The sequence below is a fragment of the Rattus norvegicus genome, chromosome 15, assembly GCF_021556685.1.
Source record: "Rattus norvegicus strain SHRSP/BbbUtx chromosome 15, alternate assembly SHRSP_T2T, whole genome shotgun sequence".
NCBI lineage: Eukaryota > Metazoa > Chordata > Mammalia > Rodentia > Muridae > Rattus > Rattus norvegicus.
The window spans coordinates 26,395,432-26,413,565 of NC_141548.1; the positions used below are offsets into that span (position 1 = coordinate 26,395,432).

At 44.1% G+C, this 18,134-nt stretch overlaps 1 protein-coding gene across 2 annotated transcripts; it reads right to left on the reverse strand.

Moving 5' to 3' along the window:
• Window positions 1-1,193: 1,193 nt before the first annotated feature.
• LOC148000913 (uncharacterized) lies at window positions 1,194-17,819 on the reverse strand. 2 transcript variants are annotated; one of them, XM_087587100.1, is made up of 3 exons: window positions 17,509-17,819; window positions 5,248-6,386; window positions 1,194-2,865 (listed from the first exon to the last, which is right to left on the reverse strand). In XM_087587100.1, exons 1-2 carry the CDS (start codon window positions 17,534-17,536, stop codon window positions 6,097-6,099), a joined length of 318 nt encoding a protein of 105 aa, XP_087443226.1. In that variant the 5' UTR covers window positions 17,537-17,819; the 3' UTR covers window positions 1,194-2,865; window positions 5,248-6,096. The 2 variants fall into 2 exon arrangements, 1 of the variants encoding a protein (XP_087443226.1); XR_015638743.1 differs by lacking the exons at window positions 1,194-2,865; window positions 5,248-6,386 and adding an exon at window positions 12,771-13,111 and having other exon boundaries at window positions 17,509-17,804.
• Between the last annotated feature and the right edge of the window lie 315 nt (window positions 17,820-18,134).

Sequence of the window (18,134 nt, forward strand, 5' to 3'; positions counted from 1 at the left end):
TCTCCGGCAATAGTTCTGGAATGTTCCTTGAGATAGGGCCAACTGCCCCTTCCCAGAATTCCCCTTATGCTTTAAATCAGGCCTGCGAGCTCACTTGGGGGGATCTCCATCTTGGAATGGGAGACCCCCCCCCAGCATGCTGGCCATCTACAGAATAAAACACTCTTTGCTTTTACATACTATTTGAATCCGGGGTATCATTCTTTGGTGAATCGTAGACACTGACAATAGTATGTGAATTATACATCTCATTTTAGAAGAATCAAAGGAGAGAACTAAATAGTCATATAGTAAGAACCTTAAAGAGGTGGCCAGATACCCAGAGACCCACCTGTCACCATTCACGTGGGTGGAAGAAGACATCCAAGTGTCTTGTCTGCCTTGTGGTTCCCCTGCAACAGGAGCCACTACAACATGTAAGTGGATGGTGGACAGCTGTGAGAGAAGAAGGAGCGGAAATTGTTTAGGATTATGGAGAGAGGTGCAACTGTAGGTTCAAGGAAGGAGGGGAATTGTCTGCCCCATAACCTGTGGCCATGGTGAAATCCCAATCCATGGTGCCCCAAGAGCTGTGTCTGGGTCCGTGGCCACACAACATCAGGGGTTGATGTCCCTGTTTCCTATTACCACTATCGTGGACCACGTGGACACCCCTGGTTTGGGCAGCCACCTGAGACCATGTAGATGCCCAAGGGCTGTGCAGAGAGGGCAGCACACTGGAAAGCTGGCTCCATCTCCCACAAGCCGCAGCGCTCAGGAGAGCGGGCGCTCACCAGTAGAGCTGGCACCAGTGAGCCAGCCCCGGGGCCGTGAGAGCCGGAGAACTGGCCGAGCTCCTTGCCAGCTGCAGCACTTGGGAGAGCGAGCCCACCCCTCAACTGGGCAGCACAAAAGCAATAGCGTTGGATCTGGTAGTGTGGGTGCAGGTGAGCTGGGTCAGTTCAGGTGAGATTTTAGAAATCTACAGGCAGGTCTCGTCCTTGCACCTGTGTCTTCTTAGGAAGGCAGCATGGGGGAGCACACCTGTAATCCCAGATACTCAGGAAGAATCATCTTAGCCAGAGATCACTCGATCAAATCAGTTGAGCAACGAAGTACAACCAATCAGGAATGGAGAAGGGAAAGTGAGGTGTGTGTGGTGGTGGGAGAGGAAGACAGCAGAGGAGAGACAAGAAAGGGGACATTTTTTTTTTGGATATTTTTTATTTACATTTCAAATGTTATTTCCATTTCCGGTTTCCCGACCATAAGCCCCGTATCCCATCCCACTCCCCTTCTAATATAAGTGTGTTTTCCCTCCCAAACATCCCCCTTCCTGCCCCCTGACATTCCCCTGAACTGGGGAGTCCAGCCTTGGCAGGACCAAGGGCTTCTCCTTCCATTGCTGCCCAACGAGGCCATCCTCTGCTGCATATGCAGTTGGAGCCATGGGTCTGTCCATGTGTACTCTTTGGTAGTGGTTTAGTCCCTGGGAGCTCTGGTTGGTTAATAGTGTTGTTCTTATGGGGTTACAAGCCCCTTCAACTCCTTCAATCCTTTCTCTAATTCCTCCAATGGAGACCCCATTCTCAGTTCAATGGTTTGCTGCTAGCACTCACCTCTGTATTTGTCATGCTCTGGCTGAGCCTCTCAGGAGAGGCTTTATCAGGCTCCTGACAGCATGCACTTCTTGGCTTCATCAATATTGTCTAGTATTGGTTGCAGTATCTATGCATATATATATATATATATATGCTGCATACCCAGGTGGGGCAGGCTCTGAATGGCCGTTCCTTCAATCTTTGCTCCAAATTTTGTCTCCATATCCCCTCCTATGAATATTTTGCTCCCCCCTTTTAAGAAGGACTGAAGCATCCACACTTTGGTCATCCTTCTTCTTGAGATTCATGTGGTCTATAGATTGCATCTTGGGTAATTTGAGCTTTTTGGCTAATATCCACTTATCAATGAATGCATACCATGTGTGTTTTTCTGTGATTGGGTTGCCTCACTCAGGATGATATTTTCCAGTTCCATCCATTTGCCTATGAATTTCATAAAGTCATTGTTTTTGATAGCTGAGTAGTATTCCATTATGTAGATGTACCACATTTTCTGTATCCATTCCTCTGTTGAAGGGCATCTGGGCTCCTTCTAGCTTCTGGCTATTATAAATAAGGCTGCTATGAACATAGTGGAGCATGTGTCTTTGTTATATGTTGGGGCATCTTTTGGGTATATGCCCAAGAGAGGTATAGCTGGGTCAGATAGTGCAATGTCCAATTTTCTGAGGAACCTCCAGACTGATTTCCAGAATGGTTGTACCAGTCTGCAATCCCACCAACAATGGAGGAGTGTTCCTCTTTCTCCACATCCTCGCCAGCATCTGCTGTAACCTGATTTTTGATCTTAGCCATTCTGTCTGGTGTAAGGCAGAATCTCAGGGTTGCTTTGATTTGCATTTCCCTTATAACTAAAGATGTTGAACATTTCTTTAGGTGTTTCTCAGCCATTGGGCATTCCTCAGCTGTGAATTCTTTGTTTAGCTCTGAACCCCATTTTTAATAGGGTTATTTGTCTCCCTGCGGTCTAACTTCGTGAGTTCTTTGTATATATTGGATATGAACCCTCTATCAGATGTAGGGTTGGTAAAGATCATTTCCCAATCTGTTGGTTGCCATTTTGTCCTAGGGACAGTGTCCTTTGCCTTACAGAAAGCTTTGAAGTTTTATGAGATCCCATTTGTCGATTCTTGATCTTAGAGCATAAGCCGTTGATTGGTGCTCTGTTCAGGAAATTTTCCCATATATGGCTTTTTAAATGAGATACGGGAACGATTCTCTGTGTCTCTGAAGTCAAAGGGAGCCACTATTGCCTGTAATTTCTCTGTTAAAAAATGAAGGGCAAGAAGAAGATCAATGCTTGAGGTTTCATTGTATCCACTCTCCTCTTCACAAAGCCAGGATCCCGGTGAGACTCAATAGCTATATGCTAAGCAAAACCACAATACTAAAAGAACCCAGAGGGCTGCACAGGACCAGAGTTTGGTTCTCAGCACCCACAATGGGTGGCTAACAACAACCTGAACTCCAGTTCTAGGGCATCCAATGTCTTCTGGCCTTGAAAACACCCGCAGACATGGACAGGTGCTTCAGTGAGTATAGCCTGACTTTCTAGGCCCACTACTTCTGAATAATAACATGGAGACCTTTTATTAATTATGAAAACTTTAGGCCTTAGCTTGCTTGTTTCCAACTGGTTCTTATAACTTAAATTAACCCATTTATATTAATCTATGTTCTGCCCCATGGTTTGTTACCTCTCCTCAGTTTCATACGTCTGACTTCTCCTTGTCTGGCGGGCAAATCTCTCTCTCCCAGAGTTCCTGTCTCTCTGCCGGAAAGTCCCTCTTCATTAATCTTATCAGAAAGTGTTGGAGGGAGTTTTTTACAAAACACTAAGACAAAAGTGTGGTACATCTATACAATGGAACATTACTCAGCTATCAAAAACAATGACTTTATGAAATTCATAGGCAAATGGATAGAACTGGAAAATATCATTCTGAGTGAGGTAACCCAATCACAGAAAAGCACACATGGTGTGAATTCATTGATAAGTGGCTATTAGCCCAAATGCTCGAATTACCCTAGATGCACAGAACACATGAAACTCAAGAAGGATGACCAAAATGAGAATGCTTCACTCCTTCTTTGAAAGGGGAACAAGAATACCCTTGGCAGGGAATAGGGAGGCAAAGTTTTGAACAGAGGCTGAAGGAACACCCATTCAGAGCCTGCCCCACATGTGGCCCATACATATACAGCCACCAAACTAGATAAGATGGATGAAGCAAAGAAGTGCAGGCTGACAGGAACTGGATGTAGATCTCTCCTGAGAGACACAGCCAGAATACAGCAAATACATAGGCGAATGCCAGCAGCAAACCACTGAACTGAGAACGGGACCCCAGTTGAAGGAATCAGAGAAAGGACTGGAAGAGCTTGAAGGGGATTGAGACCCCATATGAACAACAATGTCAAGCAACCAGAGCTTCCAGGGACTAAGCCACTACCCAAAGACTATACATGGACTGACCCTGGACTCTGACCTCATAGGTAGCAATGAATATCCTAGTAAGATCACCAGTGGAAGGGGAAGCCCTTGGTCCTGCCAAGACTGAACCCCCAGTGAACGTGATTGTTGGGGGGAGGGCGGTAATAGGGGGAGGATGGGGAGCGGAACACCCATAGAGAAGGAGAGGGGGAGTGGTTAGGGGGATGTTGGCCCAGAAACCGGGAAAAGGAATAACAATCATAATGTAAATAAATACCCAATTTAATAAAGATTAAAAAAAACTAAAACACTAAGACAGCTGATGCTTAACAATACCAAAGTGTAGCCTGCACTCAGCTCTCTGTAAGTTCAAAAATCAGCATTTGAATAAAGACAATTTTTACATAGTGCACAAAAGATCACTCCAACACGTAAGTGTATACACACAGACACACACACACACAGACACACACACACACAGACACACAGACACACACACACACACACACAGAGTGGCATATAGCAAAGCAGGAGGGAATGGGTGGGGCAGAGAGATAGGCACTCTGGGAGAGAGATTTGCTAGCCAGAAGTGGAAGAAGTCAGAAGCATGAAACTGAGGAGAGGTAACAAATAAATAAACAAATAATAAATCATTCTAAGAAACACCAAGAATCATTGATCAGTGGCATAATCTTTGGTCCCTTCATTTCCCTCGTGATCTAAGCCTCTCAAAGATTCTAAACAAAGTAGTGATACAAATTACTATTCCCAAAACACAGCAGTGACTGTGGGGGGTTCGCCTACCCGGGGGTAAAGCTGTAACACTGTTGCTTGATTCGGGGATGAGCTCATCACTGTGCTCATGGTCTAACTGATAGTGGCACTGCGACCCAGATCTGTCTTGGGAATCCCTCTCACTATGGTGTGACAGGCAGCCACTCATTCCCACTGAATTTGCCTCAAGAGAAGAAGCAGGTTCAACGTGGCCTGTTCAAAGGTGAAGGGTACAGGAGATGTAGGGGGGAAGGAATTACTAAGGAGAAATAAATAGGGGCCTGTGAGATGGTGACTGTGTCTGTGGCCAAAACCAAATACTGAGTTCGAAGCTTGGGGCCCCACGCACAGGCCTGCTCACATGCACATTCCAAATAAGTAACTATGTTATAATTTTAAAAAAGTAAAGAATGTATCGAATTAATAACATAGACATACAAACCAAGATCCTGGGGCTTGCTGGGGAATGTGCAGGCTGAGAACTGGGAAGGTGGCTCAGTTCCTGAAGCATTTGCTTTGCAAGCATGAAGACCTGAGTTCAGACCCTCAGCACCGTCAGTCATATCAGAGGCATCGCCATGAGGCTATGTACCGGTAATCCAGCCCTGGGAAGGCTGATACAGGAGGATTCTTGAGGTTGTTTGCCAGATAGTCCTGATGAATTGGTCATCTGCAGGTTCACTGTGAGACGCTATTGCAGAGAATAAGTTGGGGAGTGATGGAGAAGATGGTGGATGTCAACCTCTGCCTCCACACATATGCAAGCACGACATTGTCCTGAAGGACAATGGCTTCTCACCCTGCCTCCCTCTGTAATAAAATGCACTGGAAAAAATTTTTTTAAAAAGGACAGTTTTTCTTATTTTAACAATTCAAATACTAGTAAAACCTAAAGTGTGAAAAGTAGGACCTAGCACACATCACACCCACACTAGAGAAGTAACTTGACGATTAGGTAACTATTTCATCCTGGCTCTCTTCGTGCACTTTATCGTAGTCTTCTTGACAACTGCATCATATTCTGCTGTCTGGATGTCTCAGAGTTTACTTAACCAATCTCCTATCCATAGGGCTTAGAGTTGAAGACAGTACTGTCTTCATGAGTACTCTGTCATGAGCAGTGCTGCAGTGACCAGTCCAACACACATGTTTTTGTACACACAGTCTGGTAGAAGAAATCCCTAGAGACAAAAAGGTAGTACGGGACATGTGTACATCTAAAGTTTCAATAAAAATCGAACTGACCTCTACAGAAGACAAGCAGACTTATGCTCCCACTAATAGTTACTAGACTGCGTGCTCATAGGTTGGGTTCTCCTCCTCCTCCTCCTCCTCCTCCTCCTCCTCCTCCTCCTCCTCCTCCTCCTTCTTCCTCTTCTTCTTCCTCTTCTTCTTCCTCTTCTTCTTCCTCTTCCTCTTCCTCTTCCTCTTCCTCTTCCTCTTCTTCTTCTTCTTCTTCTTCTTCTTCTTCTTCTTCTTCTTCTTCTTCTTCTTCTCCTTCTCCTTCTCCTTCTCCTTCTCCTTCTCCTTCTCCTTCTCCTTCTCCTCCTTCTCCTTCTCCTTCTCTTCCTCTTCCTCTTTTGAACACAAAAACAGTGAGAAAAAAATTTGTACCATTGGGCATTGGGTACATCTATTCTTAGACCACAGGACTTAATAGACAGAAGAAAAAGTATGTTCAAGTGGGCAGATGTTCCTACTACATTTAGGGTAGTAGGCAAGACATTAACAGCTAGTACCAATGCTAAAACCCATCAGCATCTTTGAACATTACTACAGGCACGAGGTTGACAATCATTATGGCGCTAGTATTCATTATAATGTCTCGAAGTGCATATTATCGATATCCCATTTATTGATCCAATATGTGTGATTTTTTTCCCTGCTGAAACTCCCTAAGCACAGTTGCAAATGCAGGCGCTTTAAAGAGCAGTTGATGGAGCTGGGAAGAGCCTTCGAGCTCACTTGATCTCAAGTTCACCCGCTTCATGTGACTTGTTTCTCCTTCAGAAGGGGTGGTGAGGGTTTAGACTGACCATACCTTACTGCTCCTGCATTGGATAGTGTGAGGGTTATACGTTAGCGCACAGGTAAGACTCACTGTGAATTTATTTGGTAAAGGGGAATTTTAAAACCGCACGGTGAATATTTACATCTTGAAACAGGGCTGTGAACCAGCCTCGGAGGCTGGGGTTCTGCTGAAAGGGTAGGCTGGTTTCATGTCTTTGCTCAGGTGGGCAGGGCATGACTTATTTTTCAAAGTATTTCCTAACACAGGAGAGCGTTTCCAGCTGTCCCCCAAGGAAACAGAAGGAAGAGTTGCTTGGCACCCACGGATAAACCATCATTGTCTACACTGATGAGTAACTGTTGGAGCATGGATGGGTTGCATTATACTGCAAGAGCAAGGGATAAGAATGCCCTGGTGTGCAGTAAAAATCCAAGTTACAGTTGGCAGGGAAGGGATCCATCTAGGAGGAGATGTGTGCAATCCTAGAAGACACATACTGGGCACAGCATAGGCAATACCTTTTGAGGTTGGTAGAATAAAAAAAAATGGCATTGCTGAGACAAAGGCAGAAAAGGGAGAAATAGATGTGGATGCTCAAAGGGGGATTAGCTTTGTTCCACTCCAATGCAAAGCTATATTGTATTTGTATTGAAATACAGATTCCAAACAATGCTTTATCTGCACCCCAGTCTGCCTGCAGTAAAGATGTCCTTCCTGAAGCTCGCACAAGAAATCTCAGATAGTTAGCCATTAGGAGGAAGAGGATAATGAATCAGCCTCGATGCATGAGGAAAAGCCAGGGGAAGTTGGTGAGGCTTGTGAATGAAAACTTTAAGGAGAGAAAGGCAGCTTCTTCTGGCATAACCTTTGATATTTAATGCATTTATAAGTCATAAATGCCTGCTACTCTTCCTCTATGTGAACACTTATAATTTATTCAACCCATTTCCTGGGGGGAAATGCTGAGTGCCCAGTCAAACTTTTATCCGAGAAACAAATTCTAGAGAAAAGGAATATTTTGGAGATGAATTTATGATGTCCATCTACTTCCTGTTTCATAGCCTTTATTTGCTACCTGGACAACTGGGAAACTAATCTGGAATGCTGTCAGGATGCTTGAGTTCTTGCAAGTGACCTAACACAGAGTCACTGCTGCACCGATAACATTCTTTGAAGTTACTTTGCTCCCTCTTGCTTGATCCACAAGTACCGTTTTCCTTTCCTAGGAAGCTTACTCGTGATTGTTATAATTCTTATCACCGGCCATTTTTGTTCTGTTATGTCCATATTCCTATGAACCTCATGGCTTCCTTTCCTGCTTACATTATGGCATTTGTAAGACAAGGGGAACCATTTGTCTGAAACTTTATAAGCAAAATAAAGATATATATTAAAAAAAAGCAGATGGAGTTTTTAATGAGTATTTTTTTTAACTTTAACAGGCACAGGATGAGGAAGTTTAGTTTCAAATACTTAAGAACGATTTGATGCATGTGTGATATTTTCTGAAATATTTCCTAACTCTTACATATAAAGTCATAGTAATAAGTGTGATGGGGAAAGAGAGGGGAGGTAATGAGGAAAAAATAAATGAAGGGGGAAAGAAGAAAATTTAGCAAGGGAAAATGAAAACAAAAGAAAAAACAAAAATCAAGGGGGAAAAAAAAACAGGAAAGGAGGTGTCTTAGGGTTTCCATGGCTGTGAGGAGACACCATGACTGAAGCAAGTCTTACAAAGGACATTTAATTGGGGCTAGCTTACAGTTTCAGAGGTTCAGTCCATGATCATCACGGTGGGAAACATGGCATCATGCAGGCAGATTTGGTGCTGGAGGAACTGAGAGTTCTACATCTTGATCTGAAGGCAGCAAGGAAAAGGCTGTCTTCTGCAGGCAGGCATGAGGAGGGTCACTTCTGTCCTGAACAGAGCTTGAGCATAGGATCTCAAAGCCCACCCACACGATGAAGCACTTCCTCCAACAAGGCCACACCTCCTAACAGTGCCACTTCCCATGGGCCAAGCACATTCAAAGCACCACAGGAGAAAAACAAGAGAGGTGAAGGGACTGTTTTCTGTAAGGCTTAGTAGAGTTACTGACACATCTGTGTATGTATGTGTTCATGGTGTGCATGTGTGTGCACATGCTCAGTGCCCAAGGATGATAGAAGAGGGTGGAGCTAGAGTTACAGACAGTGAGACATCTTAGGAGCTGAACATTGGTTTCCTACAAGAGAGCCATCGTACTCTTAATCTGAGCCATCTCCACAACCCCAACATCCATTAAAAAAAATCTCTTATAAGTATGGATTTTTGCTTTCATATTAGTCTGTGTATGTTCATGTTAGTCATGTATGCCTGTGCCCTTGGAAGCCGGAAGAGGTCATCGGAGCCCCTGGAACTAAAATTACATACGGCTGTGAGCTGCCCTGTGGGTGCTGAGAATCTAAATCCAGGACCTCTGGAAGAGCAGCCACTGCTCTTAACCGCTGAGCCATCTCTAGCCCCATATCCATTTCTTTAGGTGGATTTTTTTTCCCCCGAGTACAAACACTATATAGAGTCCGAAATGCATCTTCTTTTTAATTTATCTCACAGAAAACACTTTTAAAGATGACATTTACCTCTCAATGTTTTTGGATGGAGGACTAAAAGCAGAGTTGTTTATGGTATTGTTTATAAAGCAACATTTGGGTCGATTATTCCATTCTAACGTTTGCTGTTAAGAGGTTGATTTTTTTTTAAAATTTTGTTACTTTATAAACATTTATTTTTTAATTTCATGTTTACACTTTGAACTCAGTTTTGCTACCAGCACCACCTTGCAATTAGCGTTCTGTCTGCTGCCCCTGGTGGCCTCTGTGGGGCTCAAGCCAAACCTTGAGCATAACATGGCTGCCCCGGTGTGTAGCAACATGCTGTGTGCTTTAAAGCAACTGTAGTTATGAAAGGTGGAGCGAAGGATGGATAGCCTTATCTGAACGAAGGGATCTGTGTAATTCTAAATGTGTTCCATGCCCTGAAGGAAATAGTCCCAGCATGGAAGATGGCTGAGTCTTCAACATGGCTGATAGCCCACACGCGAACCTAGCTTCTCTTCTCAGAGCAGGTCACGGGACATTTTGAAACGTGCGCCGCCCATGTTCCCGAACACAATGGTACTTTTCATCTATTTCTGGTGACTTTTATTTTCTTTTGTTGCTGGATCCCCTACATAATTGTAAGCATCTCACAGGCAAGCACAATGGTGAGCGGTGGGTGGACACTTCCTCCGCAGATGCAGACAATGTCTGCCTGGCTGGCACTGTTTAATTCGGCCATTAACCCACTTTTATACGCCCTTTTGAGAGGGGGGAAAAACGATGCGGAAAAGCTCTTAAGAACTTAAATGAGAAGACACTTTTCAATTTCATTTCCTGACTCGGGATGTTCCTGCGAAACAACGCTGTGGAATAGAATCAGAAAGGCCTTCCAAAGAGTCATAAACAACCCCTGGGCCTCATTTGGAGCAAATGATAGACATCATCTCCCTTGGCAATGGACTACCCTGCGACTCTCAAAGCAACCCAGTGATGGAGAAATGGAAAAGTGCGTGTACTGCAAGAACTGTTTTCCGATAGGAGGGGAGACTCCGTGGACCTTGGGAATATGCAAATCACAAGCAAGCTGCTCCTTTGTGCTCTCAGCCTGTCAGAACTCTCAGAACTCCTGAGACACCCTACTTTGGAAGGTGAAGGTTTGCTTTCTGGCCTCTCAACTGTAATGACAATGGAGTCTTCTCTGGTCTTCCACCTGTTTCTCAACATTTGGTCCATCCTCCAAACAGCTTCAGGCTAACCCTCTGAGGTTCAGGGATTGACCTGTGCCATCTGACTAAAGGGCTCAGCATTTGCTCTTCTCTAGAGAAGGGACAGTCACAAGGCTTGCCAGTAGCCCTTTACCGACGGAACTGCGCAGCGCTGTGGACAAAGTACTTAATGCTTATTGGACATGCGCCGTGTATCCTACTGAAAGCTGCTGTTATTCTTAGCTCCTGCCCATTCTCTTCTACTGAAATCTGGGGCGTGCCTTCTATCAGCTCTCACAACTGCTCCTCCCACATCAATGCTCTTCTACTGAAATCTGGGGACTGCCCTCCCTCCCACCAATGCTCCCAACTGTCCCCCCCCCCACATATCAATTCCTTCCTACTGAAAGCTTACCCGCCGTTAGAGCTGAATTACATCCTTTCCAAACTTTTGTTCAAGCCATTGCTGCAGCAGCTGTCGATAGGGGATTAGGGTCTTTGCGGATGACCCCGTGGGAGTGGGATTGCTGTGGTTCAGGGGTTTGCCTTCCACCTCTATGTGCATGTGGTGCTGAGAGCTGGTTGGCTTTTGACAAGGAAGTTGTGGAACCTAGTGTCAGAGCCTGCAGTCACTGGGAGAGTCCAACCAGAAAGGACCCCAGTGTCGCTGGCTTTCTGTCTTCCCATGAGATCATTTCCTTGCACACATCCCTTTGCAGTTGTGACATTAACAGGAGGTCCAGGACTGATCCAGTGCCAGCACTTGCTCTTGGATACCCACCATTGTAAGCTAATGAACCATCTTCTTCTACAATGAGTCATATCCATATACATGCCCATGAACTTGTTTCTGGAAAACAATTGTTATGACATTCATTCATTCATTCATTCATTCATTCATTCATTCATTCATTCATTCCAGCTGGCATATGCATGTGTGTGAGTGGAGGTTGAAGGACAACTTGCAGGATTCACTTCTGTCCTCTACCATCTGGGCTCTAGGGATTGGTGGCAGATGTCTACCAATTCATTGTCTCACACATTTAAAAGGCAAAACTGCCATGTTTTACATTTAAAACTATTATTTAGTGAGATATACTTCAAGTGATTCTTAGGGCTACAACTGAAAAAAATATGTTTCAAAATATGTTTTCAAAAATAAGCAAAAAAGACAAATTACACTAAATTTATTCTTTATGCATATGTGCTCTTATATAGTATAACCATCCTGCCTTGGCTCTATGACACGGGTCCAGGTTACTGACTCCTTTTCTTCCCAGTATGTGAAAGACTGCTGTTTCTATAGCCTGATCTAGAAGGCCATTTTCAGACTCCCCCCTCTTACCGCTCTGAGGGTATGTGAAGCTGTGTGTTGTAGTTTAGAAACCTGACACAGGGGGACGTCACCTTCCCCCTGAGTATGGCAGCTCTGAGGTAAGAAAGGCTTGAGCACACAGTCTCTTATCTGTGAATCTCTGAGCCCTTAAGGCATTTACCATGTGGTGTCCGGTGGCGTTGTCTACAAAGGCCAGCTTGACATAGCATATTGGTAATGGGTTGAAGCCTGTGTTGTAGATCCCAGGACTAAAGACTACCAATGCTACCCATCCGGGATGATATTTATAGGATCCAGGGGAGCCAGCATTCTGTAGTGCACACACACTTAGAGCTTATTTTGTACCAAATACTATATTAGGTTCAGAGGCCGCAAAAAGCAGACAAACACAGTGCCTCGCCCGAAGGACTATGTGGAAAGAGGAGAGAAACAAAAACAAAATCTTAGGGGTTTTTTTCCACTGTGGATTTTTCTGTGTTTTAAACTTAATCCGAGCCAGGGGTGGAGGCACTCAGGAGGCTGAGACAGGAGACTTACTTCAAAGCTAGCCTGAGCTACAGAACAAGATCTGTCTCAAGAAGCCAAAGTACGCCAGTAAATAAATAATAGGGGTTAAAAAGGGATATATGCAAATATAATCTCATAGTGATCATATGTCACCAACTTTTCCTCTCTTCTTCTTTGTTTTTTTTTTCTACTAGCAGGAGAATTTGTTTTTATTATGCACCATTCGAATTTTAGAACATTGTACAGTAGGAGAGTGGATAAACTACTTTTTCTTACTATTTAAAAAAAAATCACAGCAAAATCACAAGCTGTAGACAGCTTTGATATTATAACCATTTATTTATTTATTTATCACGTCATTTGCTTGCAACTTGACTTAGATGGAATGTGGTCCGGTGGGCAGTGGCCCCTACAGAGGAAGGAAATTTCCATATTTGTCACCTATGTCCAGGTGGGGGCTGGCTATTAGATAGCTTTACATCATGAATGTATTTGTAACAACTTTCATTGCTTCATGAATAACAGCATCTCTTGAGGTCTTTTCAAGTCACAAAACAAGCTCTTTCAGCAGTTCTATCCATGCTGAAACTCACAGTAAACTTTTCTTGTCAAGATCCTCAGGGTGTAGCACCGTAAGCAGGTTTTCCAGTGATGAAAATATCTCTACAAGGTCAAGAGGTGTTAGAAAGAGTGAGGGTGTTATGGTTTGTATATGCTTGGCCCAGGGAGTGGCACTATTAGAAGGTGTGGCCTTGCTGGAGGAGGTGTGGCCTTGCAGGAGGAGGTGTGGCCTTATTGGAGTAGGTGTGTCACTGTGTATAGACCCTCATCCTAGCTGCCTGGGCCACCCAGAAGTCAGCATTCAGCCTTCAGATGAAGACATAGAACACTCAGCTCCTCCTGCACCATGCCTGCCTGGATGCTACCGAGTTCCTGCCTTAATGATAACAGACTGAACCTCTGAACCTGTAAGCCAGCCCCAATTAAATGTTATCCTGACAAGAGATGCCTTGGTCATGGTGTCTGTTCACAGCAGTAAAACCCTAACTAAGACAGAGGGCTTAGGCATGTGGTCCTTTTGGTTTCATACAGGAGTTCCTTCACACCAGAAGCCCCTCTCTACCCTGCAGTTCTTCTAAGGAGCTTATGTTGTCCAGGTGGGTTAGCTTGTACTCAAGGATTCTCAAAGGAGCCCAGATAAGAAGCTTCGGTTGCATCTGATAGTATCTTGCATGTTGTGGTGGTTTGAATAGGTATGGCTCCCATAGACTCATGTGTTTGAATGCTTGGCCCATAGGGAGTGGCACTATTAGTAGATGGCCTTGTTGGAGTAGGTGTGGCCTTATTGGAGGAAGTGTGTCATTGTTGGGGGCAGGCTTTGAAGTCTCCTATGCTTAAGCTGTGCCCAGGGTGGCATGCAGTCTCCTACTACTTACTGCCTTTGAATCAAGATGTAGAATTCTCAGCTCCTTCTCCAACACCATGTCTGCCTGCACACTGCCATGTTTCCCACCATAACAATAATGAACTAAATCTTTGAACCTGTAAGCCAGCCCTAATTAAATATTTTCCTTTGTAAGAGTTGCTATGGTCATGGCGTCTCTCCACAGCAATGAAACACTAACTAGTAAGAGTTGCTATGGTCATGGCATCTCTCCACAGCAATGAAACACTAACTAGTAAGAGTTGCTATGGTCATGGCATCTCTCCACAGCAATGAAACCCTAACTAGTAAGAGTTGCTATGGTCATGGCATCTCTCCACAGCAATGAAACCCTAACTAGTAAGAGTTGCTATGGTCATGGTGTCTCTCCACAGCAATGAAACCCTAGCTAAGACATGTCTCTAGAACAAAAGCTCACTAGAAACACACACCGTTTGATCAACAGCACTGTCCAAGAATATGGGATTCACTGGTTAACAGTGGTGCATCAAACTCCCATACCAACAGGGCACCAGACAGAGGACGCAAGCCCAGAGTTAGCAATAGGAAGCACCTATATTAATACCACAGTACCCACATACAGGGTGAGACCAATAGACAGTTGTGAAAAGATGGGATAAATTGCATGTGGATAGAGAAATTGAGAAAAACACTAGTATCTTAGACGTGTACCAGAAACAATACCCTTATGTTTATAACCCACAAGATACAGGCAGCCCATCATCATGACGTCTGGGCAGCTGTTTTCCTCCTCATCTGTGTGTCTTTGTGGTGCTGGCTATACAAGGAAATGCATCATTCTCACCCTTGTTCATATAATTCACTGGCATCAGACTCGTTCAAACCACTGTCTTTATCATTGTTACTAATTTCCCCATCATCCTCATCATCTCAAACAGAAACTGTACCACAGGTGAGAACACCTCACTCTCGTTCCTTCACCCTCTTTCTTCCTTAGCCCTGGTACCCATGACCATAATTTCTGTCCCTGCCACTTTGTGTATGGCTTACATTTAATCAACACGGGATCTTTAACGTTCATGCATGTTGTAGCATGTATTAGAACTTCACTCTTTGTAAGACCCTTCTTGGTCCCCTGCAGTGTTTGACCCCTGTTGAGCCCTGCTGGTGCATGTGGAAGCCTTTGTTCCTAACAAAGGAACGCCCTGGCCCGGTAGCGACATACCTGGGCATATACCTGGGAGATGGCCCATTCGTTCCTGTCTTTTGTTCTCAGTCTTTGTTCCTGGGATTTAGGCTGGTCTTCCTGGATTTCTCCCTAGTAAATTTGGGGCACGTATTCGGTCTTTTGTTTCTGAAGCCTTAAGCTGGGGTTTCCCACTGTGCTTCCTACTCCACCTGGTCAACTTGGGGTATATATTCGGTGAATAAAACTACATTTGGCATTCTTTCTTAACACAAATAACCCGCATATGTGTGTTTTTTAATTCCACAGGCTTACCGCCCAGATCTCGGTGCCATGTCGGTGCGGGCATGGACAACTCTTTTTAAAGACCTAGTAGTACTCCATTGTATGTATAGATAATATTTTATTTATCCATTCATGTGTTGATGGACATTTGGGTTGCTTCTACCTTTTAGCTATCATCAATAATGCTGCTATAAATTTTCATACCACAGCTGGGCTGCTCTTCATTGTTCCTTCCTCCTAAAGCCCCAGGAATTCCATGAGTGCAGACATCAAATGCCTGAGGGCTTATTTTGTTTCTTCCTTGAGCACACTGAGGTACCTGAAGGATCAGAGACTCGAGCTACAAATAGAACCAGACACTGATATCGTGCTTCTACGATGAAAGAACTCTTCATTCATAGACCTGATACATGCTGTTAGTGTGTTCAAAGACTTACTGTATTAACAATCAAAAAGGACTTGTAGAAAGGTATAGAAAGAAGTAGCCTTTGATGTTGGAGAGCTGTGTTAGCAGACTATCCAGAGGAAGGCTGAGGAGTGGAGTATTCCATTGTGAAGGAGCACGTGGTCAACATACGTTGTAGTAATATAGTTTATTTACATTTTAAGTCAGCACACAAAAGAGTGGCATGTGTTTAATACGTACTTGTGATGGTTTGAATATGCTCGGCCCAGGGAGTGGCACTATTAGGAGGTGTGGTCTCGTTGGAGTAGGTGTGGCCTTGTTGGAGGAAATGTGCCATTTTGGGTGTGGGCTTTAAAGCCCTCATCCTACCTCTCTGGAAGTCAGCCTTCTCCCGTCTGCCTTCAGAACAAGATGCAGAGCTCACAACTCTTCCTACACAATGCCTGCCTGTACACTGCCAAGCTTCCTGCCATGATGATTTTGGATTGAACCTCTGAACCTGTAAGCCAGCCCCAATTAAATGCTGTCCTTTTAAGAGTTGCCTTGGAGGGCTGGAGAGATGGCTCAGCAGTTAAGAGCACTGACTGATCTTCCAGAGGTCCTGAGTTCAATTCCCAACAACCATTTGAAATGGGATCTCAGGCCCTCTTTTGGTGTGTTGGAAGGGAGCGACAGTGTACTCATATACATAAGGTAAATCTTTATAAAAAAGAAAAGAGTAGCCTTGGTCAAGGTATTTGTTCACAGCAGTAAAGCCATAACTAAGACAATATTTTACTATAGTATTGCCTCCTATCCCACTCACCCTCTCCTTTCCTCCTGTCCCCTCTCATTTGTTTGTTGTTGTTTGTATTTTTTTTTTTTTATAGCCAGGTTTTCTCTGTGTAGCTTTGGCTGTCCTGGAACTCACTCTGTAGACCAGGCTAGCCTCAAACTCACAGAGACCTGCCTGCCTCTGCTGGGATTAAAGATGAGCACATCACAGCCTGATACAGAGACTCTTTAACAAAGGCATTTATGGCCACTGAACTGATGCCAGTCCTGAGGGTCTCTCAAAATGGAGGAAAAAATCAGCCTGGCTTCCTACACAGGTCACACAGGCTGGGCTTGCAACACTCATTAGGTTGCTATAGGTATGGGCGGGGGATGTAGTTTAGATGGTAAGGTGCTTGCTTGACATGCATAAAGCATGTCCCTACCATGGTGTAAATGGGAAATAGTGACACACACCAGTAATGTCAAATGCTCAAGGTCAAGCAACAATTCACATGCTAGTCCAGCCTGGGATAAATATAGAGCCTGTATGTAAATGTATGTGTATGTGTGTGGGTATAGTGGGTATAGTACATATATATATGTGTGTGTGTGTGTGTGTGTGTGTGTGTGTGTGTATATGTATATATATGGGGTATATGTGTGGGGTGTGTATGTGGGGTGTGTATGTGTGTTCGTGTATATGTATATTTTATATATATATATATGTATGGAGTATATGTGTGTGAGGGGTGTGTGTGTGTGTGTGTGTGTGTGTGTGTGTGTGCTCGTGCTGCTAATTTCCATTTCCTTTTCTCTAGGAACTTAAGAAAGGCCCTGGCCAAACGTATCTTGAAAAACAGTTACAATCTGAGTTTATCTTCTTGTAGCCTCTGCTAATTTTTCCCTTCTGCATTTAACAGTATTCTTACCTGTATTCCTATAATCCGATGGCTGGACATTAATTTCCTTTAGAGATTCCTGAGGTTGGAAAGTAGGAGAGAAAATACTTAAATGAAGCTTACCTGGAAACAGACAAGCAGCTCCAAGCATTTCCTGGTGATTTCGGTCTCACACCTTTTCTTGGTGAGAGGGTGGGTTTTTACCATTAGAAGTGCGTTATCCAGGTAAGGTAAAGAAGGCTCAGAATGGGTAAAGAAATGAGCTCTAAGCCCAAAGAAAGTTGTGGGAGAAATTGGAGATCCAAACTCCACAATTAACTGTGGTGCTATGCTGCTTTTTTTTTAATACCAGGTCCACGGTCATTGGATTTTATGGCTTCTACTCCTCCAGCTCCCATGCTGTTTGCCATCAAAACCTCAAATCTGTTTGGAGTGGAGCATAAGAAGCTGGCCCTGCACCTGCGAATCAAGGTCTGCAGTCTTTGTATACTCAGGTGTGTTATCGCCTGAACTTGCCATTTTCCCATGACCTTCATTTTCCAGAGAGTTTTCCTTAAGGGGCGGAAGACTCACAGGAAGTGACTAAACTCTTCTTGATTAAATCATTGGGATGATTTTTTTTCTTTTGTGATTAATTTAATTAAAACTAGCCTTGGAATCTTGATGGGGATTGTATTGAACCTGTAGATTGCTTTTGGTAGGATGACCATTTTTACTGTGTTAATCCTACTGATCCATGAGCATGGGAG